General features: G+C 35.0%; 1 protein-coding gene and 1 long non-coding RNA gene across 8 annotated transcripts in view; one reads left to right on the top strand and one right to left on the bottom strand.

The window, feature by feature from the left end:
* Positions 1 to 17,581, bottom strand: part of LOC132915408 (tyrosine-protein kinase Btk) — a 358,897-nt gene that overhangs the window by 188,692 nt on the left and 152,624 nt on the right. Inside the window, exons 1-2 of one of the 6 annotated variants that reach the window (XM_060975190.1) lie at positions 17,289 to 17,447; positions 5,099 to 5,603 (exon numbers count right to left, since the gene is read on the bottom strand). The exons of 3 other annotated variants lie outside the window; for them this stretch is intronic. In XM_060975190.1, coding sequence (XP_060831173.1) covers positions 5,099 to 5,168 — 70 coding nt within the window. In that variant the 5' untranslated portion in view covers positions 5,169 to 5,603; positions 17,289 to 17,447. Of the gene's footprint in view, positions 1 to 5,098; positions 5,643 to 17,288; positions 17,448 to 17,581 lie in introns of those variants that run through there. 2 more of the 6 variants (XM_060975192.1, XM_060975191.1) reach the window with 2 other exon arrangements.
* The window catches only part of LOC132915424 (uncharacterized), a 98,019-nt gene that overhangs the window by 62,527 nt on the left and 17,911 nt on the right, over positions 1 to 17,581 (top strand). The gene's annotated exons all lie outside the window — the stretch shown is intronic.

The following is a 17,581-nucleotide window of genomic DNA, read 5'->3' as shown; positions in this document are numbered from 1 at the left end:
GGAAAGTGGGAAATTATGCGAGTAGGATGAAGGATCACGTGATCAATGTACAAAGAACGCCCTATTCTAGGGATATTAAATTTCAACATGAGAAGGTCAATGCGTGAATTTCTGGTAGTTTGTCCTGAAAACTGCAATAGATTGAAATATATTACGCCATAACGTATAACTCTTAATACTCTATTTATTAATACCAATGATAATAAGAACATTAACTCTCGAAGTAATTTTGAGTTGACAAATATTATCGTGTCATCTGACTTTGAAGATAAGTTTTGGTAATATTGGGTTGGCAACTAAGTAATTGCGGATTTTGCCATTAAGTGGCATTGATAAAAGCAGCAATCGCTTAGTTGCCAATCTAATACTTCACAAATTGGTCGATGACTTTGATTTTTTCCGAACTTCAGTATATTGGAAAAGGCTAGTTAAAAAGATATCACGTCATTGAAGGAATGTTGTAAACAATTCTAAGTACTTTTAATTTCATACTTAATCTAAAACTCACGTAGAATGTTGTCATATTTATACAGAAATTCGTCCAAAGCATTAGCCAAATTTAGAATGTTGCCATTGCTTGTGCGCGTGTTTTATAAATGAAAATTTTGCAATGAAATTATACGCCACAAAAGATTCTTTGTTATTTTTGAAAATTATTTCGAGATCGTATAATTTTGCATCTTAATGTCAGCTGCGACACGCAAGGAAAAAACATCAACGACGTTCGAAGAGACTCAGAAAAATGATATAAGAAAAATATTCTTTGAAAACTATTCGTCCTTCGACATCACTCAAATTACATACAAAATACTATACTTTCTGCAATCAACCGAAGAAGATATATTAGGTTGGCAACTAAGTGGTTGCGGATTTTGTCATTAGGTTGTATTGGCAAAATCCGCAATCACTTAGTTGCCAAGCCAATATAACCGAGACGCCCTATACACAAGAAATAGAAACAATTCGCGCGAAATCGAAGGAAATCGAGATGGAAATCGCAGCAGGATACCTAGCAGCGATGAGGTGCATCTGAACAGATGACAAGCACGTTCCATCATCAAGAGCAATGATACAATTGAGCCAGTTCGCGGTAACGTTGTTGCCCAACTACGATGAAACAAACGTTCGTACACAATAGTCGCGAGATCAATGAATTCACTTAGCAGCTGATGATTACTGATACAATGGATAACCTTTAAATCGTAATGGGCTGTTACTTCATCGCAGATCAATCGAAAAACAAGCAACTATAGTACCTACAAACGCTATGCGCAAACCTGATGACCGAATGTTATCGAAATCGCAAAAAGTGAGATTCACAATTCGCCACTTCAAATAATTAACACTTTACCGACCGCTAGCGATTCAACAGCATACGCACGTCCGACCGGCATCTCATGCGCAGATTCTCCCTGGCGCTAGCTCTGCTTCGGTTTAGACTCTCCGATACCATTCTTTTCATTCATCGTGAACGATAAGTTTTTCAAATTGGTAAAACTGTGGGAGCTTACAAATCAACGTAACTGACGCAACTGGGCAAGGTACCTTAGTACTAAATAACAAATTACAGCTCAAATAATGAGAAAAACTGACGGCGACAAAAAGCCGATTAATAGGCTATGGTCGGTAAGCATCGGTAACAAAAACCGATTAATCGGTCGGTAAAGTGTGAAACAAACAATTAAGCAAATAATGAAGGTTTTTATTGCGTTTCACAGTTAGATGTCTACAACAGCGACATTTTTCGAGTTGCCAAATTTGGTCATCTATTAGGTTGGCAACTAAATGATTGCGGATCTTGTCAATACAATCTAATGGCAAAATCCGCAATCACTTAGTTTCCAACCCGACAGATGATCAAATACAGCAACTCGAAAATTCGAAAATATTCAAGATGAAATACGAATGCAACAAATTTATATTTAGTTGCTGTTTATTTGCTTGTATTGATGGAAATATCTGCAGTAGAAATTATTATTTTACTGCAAGCTATACTTATTTAAAAGCTTTTAATTTGCGCAGCAAAATAAATGTTTCTCTATGTTTTATTTAAAATAATAATAAATCCTTTTAGTTAATAAGAGACAACAAATATGTGGAAAAATATTAAAGCAGCTTCTTCAGGTACGTATTTTAGACAAAAAATAAAACACTATCACTGTATCATCTATTATGTTGGCAACTAAGTGATTGCGGATTTTACCATTAGGTGGTATTGATAAAATCCGCAATCACTTAGTTGCCAGCCCAATAGTTTTTGGTCTGTCGTCAAAGGAGCGCAATACCACTTACTCTGGTGATTAATTTTAAACACAACATCCATTTTGAAGCTGACACGTATATCAATTGCATCTCAGATTATAGTAATTTCTTCGTTTCAATTTCTACAAAAATTCCCCAACGCAAACGAATCGCCGCGAGAAACTAGAAAATTTCTAGGGGAAACTGGGTCGAATCAACAATGGCCTCGTTTCGTTCGTCGATTCCTTCGATATCGATACGAAAACTCCATTCGACGTTTCCTAACACCCGGTGAAGACGTTTCACGGTCGAATTTACAATCAGCAGATTGCAACGTAGAACGGCGCGTGTCCAATTTTGGCGAAATCTTTGCTCGTTGGTAAAAGAAGGTAGCCAGATGAGCGCGCTTCCGGCTATGTAATTTGCTATTGACGAGGATCATGAGCGATGTAAATTTAAAAAGTTCCGACAATGAGAAGGTTTCTGTGGAGACTCGAGAATGCGGGTCCCGCAGTGGTTTCGTCATTTTCATCTGATTTCCCCTGTCTTCTCGCTGTTTCAGCATTAGTCGATGATTAGTCGTCGTGGATTCTGGTTCACGTTTACTGAGATAGAGGTTCCACGTATCTTTAAATTTAATAAACCTATCGTAGCTACAACTATAGGTGCATTACTATATGTTGAAGTGATCGCCACTTCTAAGAACATAAAAGATATAACTTAGAAAAAAACGAAGCTGGCACCCAGCTGGGGGTAGCCACCCACATGCTATATTTATTTTTATTTTATTTTATTTTTTTTCTTCACCAATAAGATATAACACTTTACCAAATGTCCATAAGGACAAATTGTAAAATAACCAAAATAAAATAAAAAAAAAAAAAACTTCTAAGAAAACTCTACATCTGGTCTTCGGTTTTCTCAAGCGCTGAGGTCATCGATAGCGCATAGACAAAAGAATGCGTCGATGACAGACCATAAGCGGTACACGTGCGACGTTGGTTTCGGGGTTCTATTAGTCTCAGGGTAACATCGCTAGTGTCACGGATCGAATTTTTGTCTGTCGTGTGTTACGCCAGATGCGATGGTCCTTGCGAGGTTCCCCATGGTCATGGCGCCAAGACCTAAACATTGTCACACTGACCCGCCACAAGGCTAAGGGGATACCCTAAACCGAATCTGTTCAGTTTCCTTTCTCTTCGCATAAACATTTTCGGTTTACGGAGAAAGCGGGTGTCTGGAGAGATAATAGGCCTTTCTTATGAACAAGGATGCCCACGAGCCGCATCGGCTCCTCTTTGTCTTTACAGTTTCATTTATTAACCAATGGGCACCGCGGATCATTACCCTCGCTTTTCTACCGAAAAGTGTGGACGACGAATCCGCGTTCTAAGTTCAAAAGGGCACACCCACACCGAGCTTTCCTCCTTGATGGTACGAGACGGGTCCACACAGTTCTTCTTGTGATTTCTTGTAGTAAAAAACATAACTGTTACTAATAAACCCAATTTTTTTACTGAATCTTTGATTACCATTTGAAATTACGTGACACTAGCGTGAGGATCTGCACCAGCTTACATTGTATTCCACACTTTGTGCTTTAATATTCACAATATATATATATACTCACAATACCTTACAATTTACCCACGCGTTTCTTTAATTCCATATACACCGAATAACCTTAACACTATATTTACTATAACATTTACGTATCTACTAATTAATTAGATGTGCCTTAAATTTCGTATCATTTGACGATACTTAATTTCATACTACAAAGATGAAACGAAGAAAAATGCTTCATTGAAAAATAAAGCCAAAGAAGACAGAAGTACGAAGGATCAATATTATGTACAATCGAAATACCAGCTATTTTTAAACGAGACAATTCCATCTACGAGCGGGAATCAACGATAACGAAACGATAAGTTCAACACTGGAAGAACAAAACGGAGTTTCCCAATCGCTGCGCATTTACGAAACATCATCCGAAGCTAAAACCAGGCAAACGATGGACAATTACCTCCGCGTCATCTCCATCGACTCGGTCTTGTTATTTTACAAAAGCATCCACCAATTCACCAAACACCTTCAAGTATATCTTGTACATCTTACACAGCCCATAAAAGATATAACTTAGAAAAAACGAAGCTGGCACCCCGCTGGGGGTAGCCACCCACATGTTATATTTATTTTTATTTTATTTTTTTTCTTCACCAATAAGATATAATACTTTACCAAATGTCCATAAGGACAAATTGTAAAATAACTGTTAGGAAGAAGATACAGTTACACTGTACATGTGAATGTGTGTGTAGCGTCAGAGCGCGTCCAGGCCTGAGTTGAGACAAAGGACGATTGGCAGTTGTTAAGAAGCATCCAGAAGGGCCGGTTAGCTGTCGAGTGTAGAGAAAGTGCGGAGACACGTGCAAGTGTGAATCAAAGAATAAGTGAGGAATCCTTCTTGTAATAAATATAATATTATTCTAATATTACACCCCAGTGTATATTCAGTGTTCCTTCAACATTATTTCGGCACCAAAGATCCACATTTCTTACAATAACAAAAATAAAATAAAAAAAAAAAAAAAAAATCTTACACAGCCATAGTTCCATTTACCAAGAAACTAGCCATTTCAAAGTTAAAATTAGAAAGTTCTGGCAATAAAAATGTTTCTACGGAGACTTGAGAATGCGGGTCCCGCAGTGGTTTCGTAACTTACACCCGATTTCAGCATTAGTCTATGATCAGGGAAGAAAACGCGCGAAGGCAAATAAAAGACAGAGAGAGACAAAAGACGAATAGTATCTGCTGTGTGATGTTCGTTTGTTCAATAATATCCGGATGACGAACCTGCGAGATTAGTCGCGAAATTCCAAAAGGACCATCGGCAGCCAAAGAGTTTCATCTCGCGCTCCTTCATGCCTGAGATGTTCTCAAACGAGGATGATGCGAGGATCCGGGGCTGCCTGGTGCTGATTCCCGAAATCAGGCATCGGTTGGACGCTCTTGAGTAATCCAAACGGCATTCACAGAACCACAATTTCCTGTGAAAAGACCAGCCCAACCCCTTTCTTGGTTGCTGCGCGTTCCACCTCCTACGACGTAATCCAAACGGGATTCTGGCCAGATGCGTGAGAAATGTGGTGCAACACGAAACACAGCGTTTATGTTCACTTGCACAGCCTCGCCATTTCCGTTGCTCACCTCGTGCAAACACTCGGCGTCATTCTAAAGCGAGCGGAAACACCGATCGACATTTTCGAGGTGAATTCATCTGACTAACTGAGATTCATTTGAGAAAGATTTTCTAACACGTTGACTGCCGCGATGGCTCAGTGACCCACGTTACTAGATCCTTTAACATGATTCGAACAAGATAAACCTCATGGATTACATTTTTACAACGTCAGTTACACTACATTTCTAGTAGTCAGTACTCCTGCACAGTCTGTTGTATTGACAACTAAGTGATTTCAGATCTTGTCATTAGGTGGTATTTTTTTATTCATTTGTAGTAGTCAGTACTCCTGTACAGTCTGTTGTATTGGCAACTAAGTGATTGTGGATTTTGTCATTAAGTAGTATTGGTAAAATCCACAATCATTTAGTTGCCAACCCAATACAACAGACTGCACAGGAGTAGGCAGACTAAACACAAGCGTAGAGAATTATTCTAAGAGATAGAAGATCAGAACTGGTGAAGGAATGGTTAAGGAAGATGGGATTAAAAAGGTAAAGAAAGAAACGACAGAGAAGATACCAGAGATTAAAAGGTGCAACAAGCAGACAATTAGCAACAAGGTTGTTGATGGATATAATAGTCTTAAAGTAGCAGCGACTTGTAACGTAGACAATTAGTGTGCAGTAACTAGATTAAGAGTAGCATGAGGAGTAAAGTACACAAGGATGAGTGAGAAGATTGGACGAAGAAGGATGTAATTAAAAAAATTGTAACCAAATGGTATTTCTTAGCCGCAAGTGTCTTTAAAATAAGATAAACAGCATGAATTAAATTTGTTACAATATATGTGAGTCAGATAACACTCTCGAAGAAATAGCGCGCAAATATATATATACATAATATTTTGCAAAAATAAACTGTTATCATGTAGTATATTTCAACCCATTACGACAAAATATACCACCTATTAACAAAATCTGTAATCACTTACTTGCCAATGCAACAGACTGTAGAGGATTAGGAATTTTATATATATTGGGTTGGCAACTACTGATTGCGGATTTTGTCAACACCACCTATTGACGAAGTTGCCAACCCAATATATAAAATTCCCGTGAAAGTCAACGCGTTAAATGTGACGTGGCTAATTTCACTGTTGGGAGATACGAGCTTCGAGACCGTCAGATCGATAAAATGAATGTTTTCGGAGATGAGGAAACAGATAAGACGTGTTATTATAGAAGATTAGCGACAGATACTGAAAAATCCTTGTTAGGAAGATGATACAGTTACACTGTACATGTGAATGTGTGTGTAAGCGTCAGAGCGCGTCCTGGTCTGAGTTGAAACAAAGGACGATTGGCAGTCGTTAAGAAGCATCTGGAAGGGTCGGTTAGCTGTCGAGTGTAGAGAAAGTGCGGAGACGCGTGTAAGTGTGAATCGAAAAATATGTGAGAAATCCTTCTTGTAATAAATATATTATTATTTTAATATTACACCTCAGTGTATATTCAATGTTCCTTCAACATTATTTCGGCACCAAAGATCCACATTTCTTACAATCCTAAATAAATAAACGACCACGTGCAAAATATTAACAATTCCAGTGACGAATTAATTCATACTCTGTAGACACCAATTTTAGAAATCTACTGTAAACCAATGACCTTCCTATATTTTCCCTCTTCGAAAAATTTCACGTCTCATAGACGCACTTAAATTTGACTCCACTAAGTTCTCCATCGTAGATCAAATGCACAAACGGAGGAAAATTCTGAACGAGATAACCAGAGACCGGAAACGTAAAACGTTAAAGATCGCGAGTCGCATTTGAAATAGGCGATTGGCAGATCGTAATAATCGCAATCGGCATTAGGATTCGACAAGCTAATGGCTCTAGCGGCGAGATACGGGCTGCAATACAGTTTATTGGCACAAGGGCGAGCGGCACCGTTCATATCGAGTTTCTGCAACACCAGCCACGATATTTGTAGTCAAGTCAGCTGTGCCCCTCGAATAACTTCTGTCTCCATATGTTTCCTCCGTGACCACGAACACTCATCGTGCACGATGACGAACGTACAATCATTTTAATAGCACCGTGTAGTTAGAGTGGGTAGAAAAATTGTTTGTGCACTTCTGTATTTATTATTGCAATTATGTAATTAATTGAATCCGACTATAATAAATTTTGTATCATTTGGTAATACTTTTATATGGTTAGGAAAATTTGATATCATTGAAATGAAACACAGAATCAGATAAAATTAATATTATTAGTGAAATTAGTCAACAACGGTATTTAATAAAAAAAAAGTCTCATAATATTAAAATTGGTGGATTGAAAATTGAAAATCCCACTATAATAAATTTTGTATCATTTGGCAATACTTTTATGTGATTAGGAAAATTTGATATCATTGAAATGAAACACAGAGCCAAATAAAATTAATATTATTAGTGAAATTAGTCAACAACGGTATTAGATAAAAAGAAAGTCTCATAATATCAAAATTGGTGGATTGAAAATTGAAAATCAACTTTTTAGCCTTGACTTGTTCTAGAAACATTGCTCTGTCGATAAAGATATATTCAGCTTTATAATAAGGAATATTTTACAACTTATTCCAAGTAATAACTTGTTAGTTTTTTCAAAGTTTGATACACGACAAACAAGCATTTTGCAGAGCTTGTAACTCATAGTCATTTTGCAACTTTCTGCAAGTTGTAAGTTTCTAGTTTTTTTCCAATGTTAAGGCAACAGCTGATGAATTTTGTGCATAATAGAGACTCCAGTAGAATGTAAATTGTACCTAAACTTGTACTTAAACCTTGTAAATTGTAAATTGATTCTAGAGATTTTTCAAACAAAGGTTTTTTTCTTTTTTCCCTTTTTTTTTTATAGAAAACTTTGGTAGCCACAATTTTATAGACGAAATTCGTGTTTTGCATTGAGACATCTAATTTCACGAAATGCTACGTAAATGATAAAAGCAGAACGAATTATCAGAATTAAATTAATAATCACGAATTATGAAGACTTTAATAACCATGAAGAAAGGTAATTAATTAAATACATCTCATCAGCAAATTCGTATTATTCCTATCAAATTCACATGAAACAGGAAATTGCAAAATTGAAAACGAGCTTCGATTGGAAATATGATCCAACTTTCCAAATTAAATACCAATTCCACTTCAACTTCCACTTCACTGTATAATCAACCACTACACAATTATTTCCGAATTTCTTTGTTTTTGCCATCACAATTGGCACTGATCCATAATCAAGTCATACTACGCAAGGTTAGGATCAGTCGTGACAACTTTCTGTCGAATAAACACCGAATCTATCGAGCTTGTCCTCGACTGAAAGTCCTTAATGTTGGCCAGCGTGCCAGCTAAGTGAACGGAAACCTAACATGGCTCATTATCAACAGACGTATTATTAACCACTTGTCTGGCTGCAACGTTCCTCCGTACATTTGCATAATACGAAGACATGAAAAAAACGCGAACGTTATACACGTGATGTCGCGTCGACTCGCAAACTTGGCAACTAAGTGATTGCGGATTTCGTCATTAGGTGGTATTGAAAAAACCTGCAATCACTTAGTTGCCAATCCAATAAAAAATAGAATCTTGGTAGGTTTAGCGGAAAAAACTTGTTTGGAGGTACAAAGCAAGAGTTAAATTTAATTAAGTACTAATTTAATTTAGTAATATATATATATATATATATATATATTTATATATATATATATATAATATATATAATTAATAGTAATATAAATAAATATAAAAAAAGGTAAGAACTAGTAATTACTGTGATGGAATTGGAATACATGCATACACACATATATTATTATAGTTATTATATAGTTATTATATTAATATATGTATATTACTATTAGTTATATATATTATTATAGTTATATATATAACTTATTATTATTGTTATAGATAGATATATATATATAACTATAATAATATATATAACTAATAGTAATATAAATAAATATAAAAAAATATATAAATATAACTAGTAATTACTGTGATGGAATTGGAGTGGTTGGATTATTTTGGAAAAAATTGGAGAATATGAGTATGTGCGTGAACATTTTATATCCGATTCACAGTGTTAGTTTTAGCCAATTTATACTGTAACATTACACAATTTGGTTATGGATAGTGAATTGTAGATATAGTGGAAATGAAAAATAGTTGAATTATTTTTGGAGAAAATGGGAATTATTTGAGTTATTTAAGTAGAATTAATGTGTGGTGCATGGTACTCGTTTTAACTACAGTAGCGGACAAAAGTTTAAGACGATGATTTGTAAACCGGATTACAAACATCTTATACGCATATTGTTCTTCTATTCGGTTTGTCTCTTTGGAATAACGTAGCTGTATGTTTGACCTTCGTAACCTCAGACAGTCAGTTGTTAAATACAAACAATGTAGGAGTTACAACAGTTAGTTACCGCCTAGCACTTGGAAACAGTGGACATTAGTTTAAGACGATCTGTGTAAAACGTGAGTACGAGTACAGTTTTTGAACATTTTGATTCTGGAATGTCAAAATCATTGTTTAGTGTACCTTTTATTGCTTAAAATTCATTTAGGTAGGAACAGACTATGGGTAAATCAAAGAATTTACTTGAAAACGAAAGGGAACAAATCGTAAGGCTGCGAAAGCAAAGTAAAACCTTCACCGAAATAGCAAATATAGTGAACAGGTCAGAAACAGCTTGTAAACAAGCTTGGTATAAATGTTTAAAGACAGGCATGTATTGCGATCAACCGAAAAACGGAAGACCACGGAAAACAACACCGAAAATGGATCGCCGGATTCATCGATTGAGCGAAAAGGATCGTTTTCGTAGTGCAAATAATATTGCTGCGGAGATAAACTATGAAAACGATACACAAATTAGTGCTAGAACTGTTAGGAGAAGATTAGAAGACTTTAACTTAAGAGGACGAAAACCCCAAAAGAAACCACTGCTGAGTTCTAGGAATCGAAAAAGACGACTTGCATTTGCTAAAGCTCATAAGCATTGGACAAGTGAAGATTGGCAAAAGGTATTGTTTTCTGACGAATCGAAATTCAATCGCGTCTGTTCTGACGGGATACGGTACGTTAGACGTCGAATTGGCGAAAGTTTGAAAACACAGTGCGTTTTAAAAACTCTTAAACATGGTGGTGGCAACGTTATGGTGTGGGCGTGTTTTTCTCGAAGCGGCCCTGGTCCGATATGTCGTATCAATGGAATTATGGACCGTTTTCAATACAAGGACATACTCAAGAACACAATGTTACCTTTTGCACGCAACAATATGAGTGATGATTTTATTTTTCAAAATGATAATGATCCGAAGCACACGGCTCGGGTTGTGAAACAGTTTTTTCAAGAAGAAAATATCACCGTGCTGCCGTGGCCGTCGCAATCACCAGACATTAACCCAATCGAGAATTTGTGAAGCATCATAAAAAAGACAGTACAAGGTTATAAACCGAAAAATTTAAATGAACTTTACTCTACGATTGAAACAGCCTGGAATAATATTACGGTAGATTAATATAAAAAATTAATAGATTCTATGCCAAGAAGATGTACCGAAGGGATAAGAAATAACGGATATTGAACAAAATATTGAATTTAAACAAAAATTGTGTATATTTTTTAACCAAAAATTAATATTTTTTGTATAGTCTTAAACTTTTGACCGACGAAATATTATACAGATTTCGTTCCTTTTTTATAACTTAGCTATTGAGCAAAATATCAAAATGAAATTTTTTTTCTAAGTGTACAAACAAATGTACAATTAGTTAATACCAAAAGTAGAACACCGTATTTATATTTTTTATGGAAAGTAAATCAATTATTTATTTCTTCCATTTCGTCTTAAACTTTTGTCCGCTACTGTATATACTGTGGTATTACATAGTTTGGTTATGAATAATAAATTCTAAATGTGATGGAAAATGAGATGAAGAAGGGTTGTAATATAATTTATAGAAGCTTTAGGAACTGAAATAATTTATTTTTACTAGAATATTTAATTAACGATTCTAGCAATATTTTTCCTACCACTTTTATGCGATATGTTGACCTATGACTTCAGATTGTCATCCTCAATTTGAAGGTATATTACTTCTTTCAGCTCTATAATCGTAAAATTTGATTGTCCTTGCATGACCATCTACTCTACTGGGCTACTTTGTCGAGTGGGAAATCCTCGTTTCATAGTTTCATTGTATTCACACATCCACCAAGATGGAATAATAAAATCTCTTTATATTGCTTCTGTAAAAAGGAATTCTTTAAAAATACTCTCTAGTCTAAATGCAAAAAGACATTCTGGAAATATTCTAGATTTATGGGAAAAAATATCTGCTCATTTTTCACTGATTTAAATCTTGAAAAATCATCGCAGAAATATTCTAAATCAACAAGAGGAATTCTCAATGATTTATATTCTGAAGAATCATTTTGGAAATATCTTCTTCTCATTTCTCATTGATCCAAGTCTCAAAGAATACCATAGTAGAAATATTCCAAACCAACGAGGGAAATTCTCAATGATTTACATTCTGAAAAATAATTTTGGAAATATTTTCATCCCATTCCTCACTGATCCAAGTCTCGAATAATCGTAGAAATATTCTAAACCATAGAGAGAAATGCTCAATGATCGATATTCCGAAGAATCATTTTGCAAAGATTTTAAACGAACAAGAGTCAACGACTATTTTCCAGACAGAATATTTTAGAAAATATTGCGGACGAAGTAAATAAGAAACTACTCAGGACACGTCAAGTAAGAGCATCCCGGTGGAACGACATAAAATTCCCAGTGCAGCCAGGATTGATGATCCGGCAATATGTTCCGTTTCCCCATGAAACACGAGGCCACTGTGTCCCACGAGCTACGTTTTCGGAGTAAGCGGTCGCCAGGATGAAACCTGGCCAGCAACGGTGCAGGCGTCAGGTGCGACGAACCGTTTTCAATAAGTTGCTCTTGACGTGCACCAGCCATCGATCCTCCAGATCACCGCTTCAGCGAACAGGATTGCTCTGTTTTCGAATTTTTATGACGATCACGGAAGAATTTTAAACGAAATCCAGCAGTGATGTTGGATACCAAATCGATTCAAGATTTCTGTCAGATCTTCATTACGAATGCACTAAGGATCTATGAGAATTTTTTGAAAATTTTACATTCGACACTTCAACTTAAGATTAGATTTTTCAGTAACCTTTCATGTTGAATTGTGATTGTAGATTTCTGAGAATTTGCTTAGTATTTTAAAAATTGGAATTTAATGGTCAATTCGATTGGGCATAAAAGATATAACTTAGAAACACGAAGTTGGCACCCCGCTGGGGGTAGCCACATGCTATATTTATTTTTATTTTATTTTATTTTTTTATTACCAATGAGATATAACACTTTACCAAATGTCCTTCAGGACAAATTGTAAAAACCAAAATAAACTATACAAAAAAAATTGATTGGAAATTTCAAAGAATCTTTTTTAATAATTCTAGAAGTTTATAATTTGTGACATATTAGGTTGGCAACTAAGTAATAGGGGATTTTGTCAGTGCCACCTAATGACAAAACTCGCGATCACTTAGGTGCCAACCAAATAGGTTAGGTTTGTCGATGGTCTCTTGTACCAAATTGATCGAAGATAATATGAAATTTTGATCGTTTCTAAGGTGTGAATATTTTTTATTTTTGCAATTTTGTAAAGTTTGATTTTTAAATTATTTATTGGTCCCAATGAATTAATAAACTTGTGAAAATCAAGTATTATGATAAAAAGTGAATACGACGTTTCCTGTTGTTATAATATTAATGGAATAACTCGAAAGCAGACACATAATTGTATTCGCAAATATTTCTCAGCCATCCCCATATTTATTTCTGAAACGATAGATACGCTTTTATCGCGATCATCTTATCAAAGCTGTCAAAAATTCATGACTATCCATGTACGATTTATCGTCATAAACAAAGGTCGTAAATATAAAACGTTGTGCAAGAGAAGCCGATTGTACGTGGAAAGCGATAAACCATATTTCATATCGATAGTCGTTACGATACTTTGTGGATAGCCCTGCTGTAAAATTCAAAGGAAATTTAATACCAATTAAAACAAATGAGGAATTCACCATCAAATAATTCAACGAGTAATGAAATATTTTTTTTTTTTATGCCAATTATCGATCGCTGTTAATACATACCAATGTATTGTCGAACGTAATTTGATACAGAAACATTGATCGAATATTATATCGTAGAATTTCTTCTGTTTCATATACATTGAACTTTAACAATCAAACGTAGCATCGTAACGAGAAACCTTGACAGGCAAAGTTGTTTTTCAATAAACAATAATATTATTTCATATTGCTCGTAAAATTCAACACGTGACTAAATGTACATCGTAACACAAAATACGAGTAGGTATAGACGATAAAATAGTATCTAGACATTGTGACATTCCTTGCAACATTTCATTAACAATGTTCACTAGACTGTCAACTTGCTATTGTTGACCTCGTCATCGTTGTTTAAATTAGAATGTACACATGAATTAGAATGACCATATATTTATAACGTTTAAATCTTATCGTGTTCACTATTACTGTTATTTTACTTTATTACTATGATAGCAAACAATTTATTAACAACGATTTATTACGTACGATCGTTTTACAAAATAACCTGATCAATTGCGCATTTTATATACTTTCAGGTTTCATTATCCTGGCACACTATTCATATTCAATACCGAAAAAAACAAATGACTCACTGCCACATCATGTAACATCATCTTCCTTTATGTTTCAATCTATTGGGTTGGCAACTATGTGATTGCGGATTTTGTCAATGCCACCTAATGACAAAATCCGTAACCACTTGGTTGCCAACCCAATACGTGGCTTGTCTGCTACTCGTACACCAAATAATATAATATATGAAAGAATATATTAATATTAATATAAGTTATATATCAATACTAATATATTAATTATATTATAGATGATATATTATATATATTAATATAATTAATATATAATATATAATGTAATGTAAAATAATAATTTATTAATACTAATAAACTGATATATATTATTCAGAATATATTAATATCAATATATTAACATTGTTGAATATATTGCTAATCTCATTAAAACGTATCATTATAGCAAATCATAATTGTTTTTCTCACAAGCAAACAATTTACGGAAGATCAATGATAAAGTGAGATTTCATGATAAGAGATACGTATGAGCGAAGCGAATGCGAAACAATATGTTCCGGTTTCCGCGAGAATCTTCCATCGAGTATAAACAGCCAGCTAAATTTCGCGATGGCTAACTTCAACAAACAGTATCATATATTAGTTTGCGAGACACAAAACAAGATGAAGTGCAAGTGCGATCCTGAAGCAGGATGCGACCAGAAACTGCTACACCACAAACTACAATCTTCCGAAAGACCTATCAACTACAGCTTAGGTTTGCATTTACTGTCAAGGATCCAGCGACAGTTGGCGAAATCGCAAATTCTTAGAAAGACACGCGAGAAACTAGGATTTAAGAAACGAAACGCATGAAACATATTGGGTTGGCAACTAAGTAGTTGCGGATTTTGCCATTAGGTAGTATTGACAAATCCGCAACCACTTAGTTGCCAACTCAATAAGATTGCAATAGCCACCAGCTTCTTTCTATTCCTTAATAATTATTTATACTAAATTATTGCTCAAAAGCTTCATATCAGTACTCAATATTGTAATATTTTAAAGATTAAGTAACTTACAGATCGTTCAATTGTTCCTCCATTTGCAATTTAATTAAATTATCAAATATTTTGATAAATGTGAACACTTTATATTAATATTGGGTTGGCAACTAAGTGGTTGCGGATTTTTCAATACGACCTAATGACAAAATCCGCAACCACTTAGTTGCCAACCCAATAATCCTCAGTACATTTTATGGCCCAAGAGTGGTACAACTTTTCAATGCTACTCGCATGCGTAAGTTTAATTCTTACAATTCTTTATATTTCTCACATTTTTCTCTGCCGTTTTCTTGCAAACGAAAATCATTTGAAAATAATAGGCGAGCGAAATATTTGAACAACGCTGTATATTCTTGGACTGTTAAAGGTCTGAGCAGATTGGAATGCAGTCGCTGGGTGCACATTGTATGTTGTCGGCAGACTGGTTGTAAGGAGAATAGTATTCCGATGTTAGGTAATGTGAAGTAACTGCAAACTGTATAAATCGATTGTTAAATTAAATTAAAATTTGTTGTTTATTTTTGAATTAATGTTAAATTAATTAATTTTGAATTATGACTGCTAGATTAATTAAAAGAGAATATATAAGACATTTGCGTGGATTAAGATACAATTGCTCTCCAATCAATTCCAAAATAATATTCTCGTGACCCACAACCAACCACATTTATCAAATTCAAATGCTCATATCGACGATCAAAAACTCGAAAATTTCATCCACATCGAGAACTATTGCTAATATCGCTCCCACTATCCAAATTTTCTGAATGATATATTTACAAATCTAAGTAAAACTGGTCTTGGTCTAGTTACTAAGGGATTGCGGATTTTGTCAATACCAATTAATGATATAATCCGCAATCACTTAGTTGTCAGTCCAATAGATACCTTCAATTCAAGATATTTATATTCGTGAGAAATGTTTACAATTCCAGCGAAACATAAGATGGGTTTTAATTCAACCAGACGAAAATCCCTAAACAACAGATTTCTAAACTGAATAATTTGCCAGGCATACATTCGCGCTAAGAATAATGTGAAAATACTATCTTGCGAAGTTCATGTTCCAAACGAAAATCCCTAGACAACAAACTCACGGAAATTCTGAAACAAACCGAAACTCGACTCAAGCTTCCAACTTCCACTCTGTATACCAAAATTCAAACTCTCCTTCTTGCGATTAAAATCCTTCGCAATGCTACTCGCACCAAGAGTCACTTTAAAGTATCTTGCTGCATCGGTTACGCGGTGTAGGAAAATCCCTAAACGAGAAATTCTACGAATCTTTGGAAATAGTAAATGCAACGAACAGAACCACTATCCAAGCTCAGTGTCTCCCATCGCGTTCTTAAAGAAAGTGTAGGTTAGCACTTTTGATCCATGTTTTATTAGAAGTAGAATTCGAATTTAGTAAATTCTTAAGGATGATCAAAATAAGAGAAATGCCATCGACTAAACTATTTCCAATAACGCTAATAATAACCTAACCCCAACCTAACTCCAGATTATCTGAAAAAAGTGCGCAAGCGCGATATGCATATTCCCCAGAAACGAAACGTTACGATTAGACAAGGGATATTCGTGCAAGTTCATAATTTTTCAAATATGATTAAAAAAAATGGAATCTAGATAGAGGATTGTTTCACTTATTAATATATTTTTAGGAAGTTTAAAAGTTGAGAATTGCACAGAACGCGGAAAATATGATAAAATATATAGACTGTCGAAAGTATAGCACTCTTTATAATACTTGGTAGATAAAACATTTTTCTATCGAGATTCTAATTTTTAATTTATTTACTCTGCAAGATATAAATTTACGTCAAAATCTATTTGTTAAATGTTACTAACAGGAACTATACTTTCGATGTTTTATATGTTTTTCTCTATTATATGCATTTTTCTATCTTCGAATTGTTCTACAAATGCATAAAAATCCACAGATTGATTATGAATATGGCGGTATATTGTAGGAAAAAAAATATATCAAATTCGCGTGTCAACGTGTTAATAGAGAAACTGCACCTCGAAAACACGATTTTGCTTCGATTGTTCACCGTTTTACCGGTCACTGACGAACGCAACACACGGAACATGCGCAACAACATTCACGTTCACGCGTCGATGACCAGGTGTGCCGTGGCTCGCGGAGCTTCTCTGACTGAGAAGTCTACGAAGTTCCCTTCCCTGGCTAACGTGAATCGCCTGCTGCTTGGCCCCTTCTTCCATGCCTTTCTACTATGCCTTCTCTCGCTCATTTTCCACCGTGCCTTTTCTTCGCGCTCTCTGACAGCTTGTATTTTAACTGTAGCGGTTCT

This window comes from Bombus pascuorum, chromosome 17 (assembly GCF_905332965.1).
Source record: "Bombus pascuorum chromosome 17, iyBomPasc1.1, whole genome shotgun sequence".
NCBI classification, from domain to species: domain Eukaryota; kingdom Metazoa; phylum Arthropoda; class Insecta; order Hymenoptera; family Apidae; genus Bombus; species Bombus pascuorum.
The sequence above is the reverse complement of the archived record's forward strand: the minus strand, read 5'-3'. Positions and strand labels throughout refer to the sequence as shown.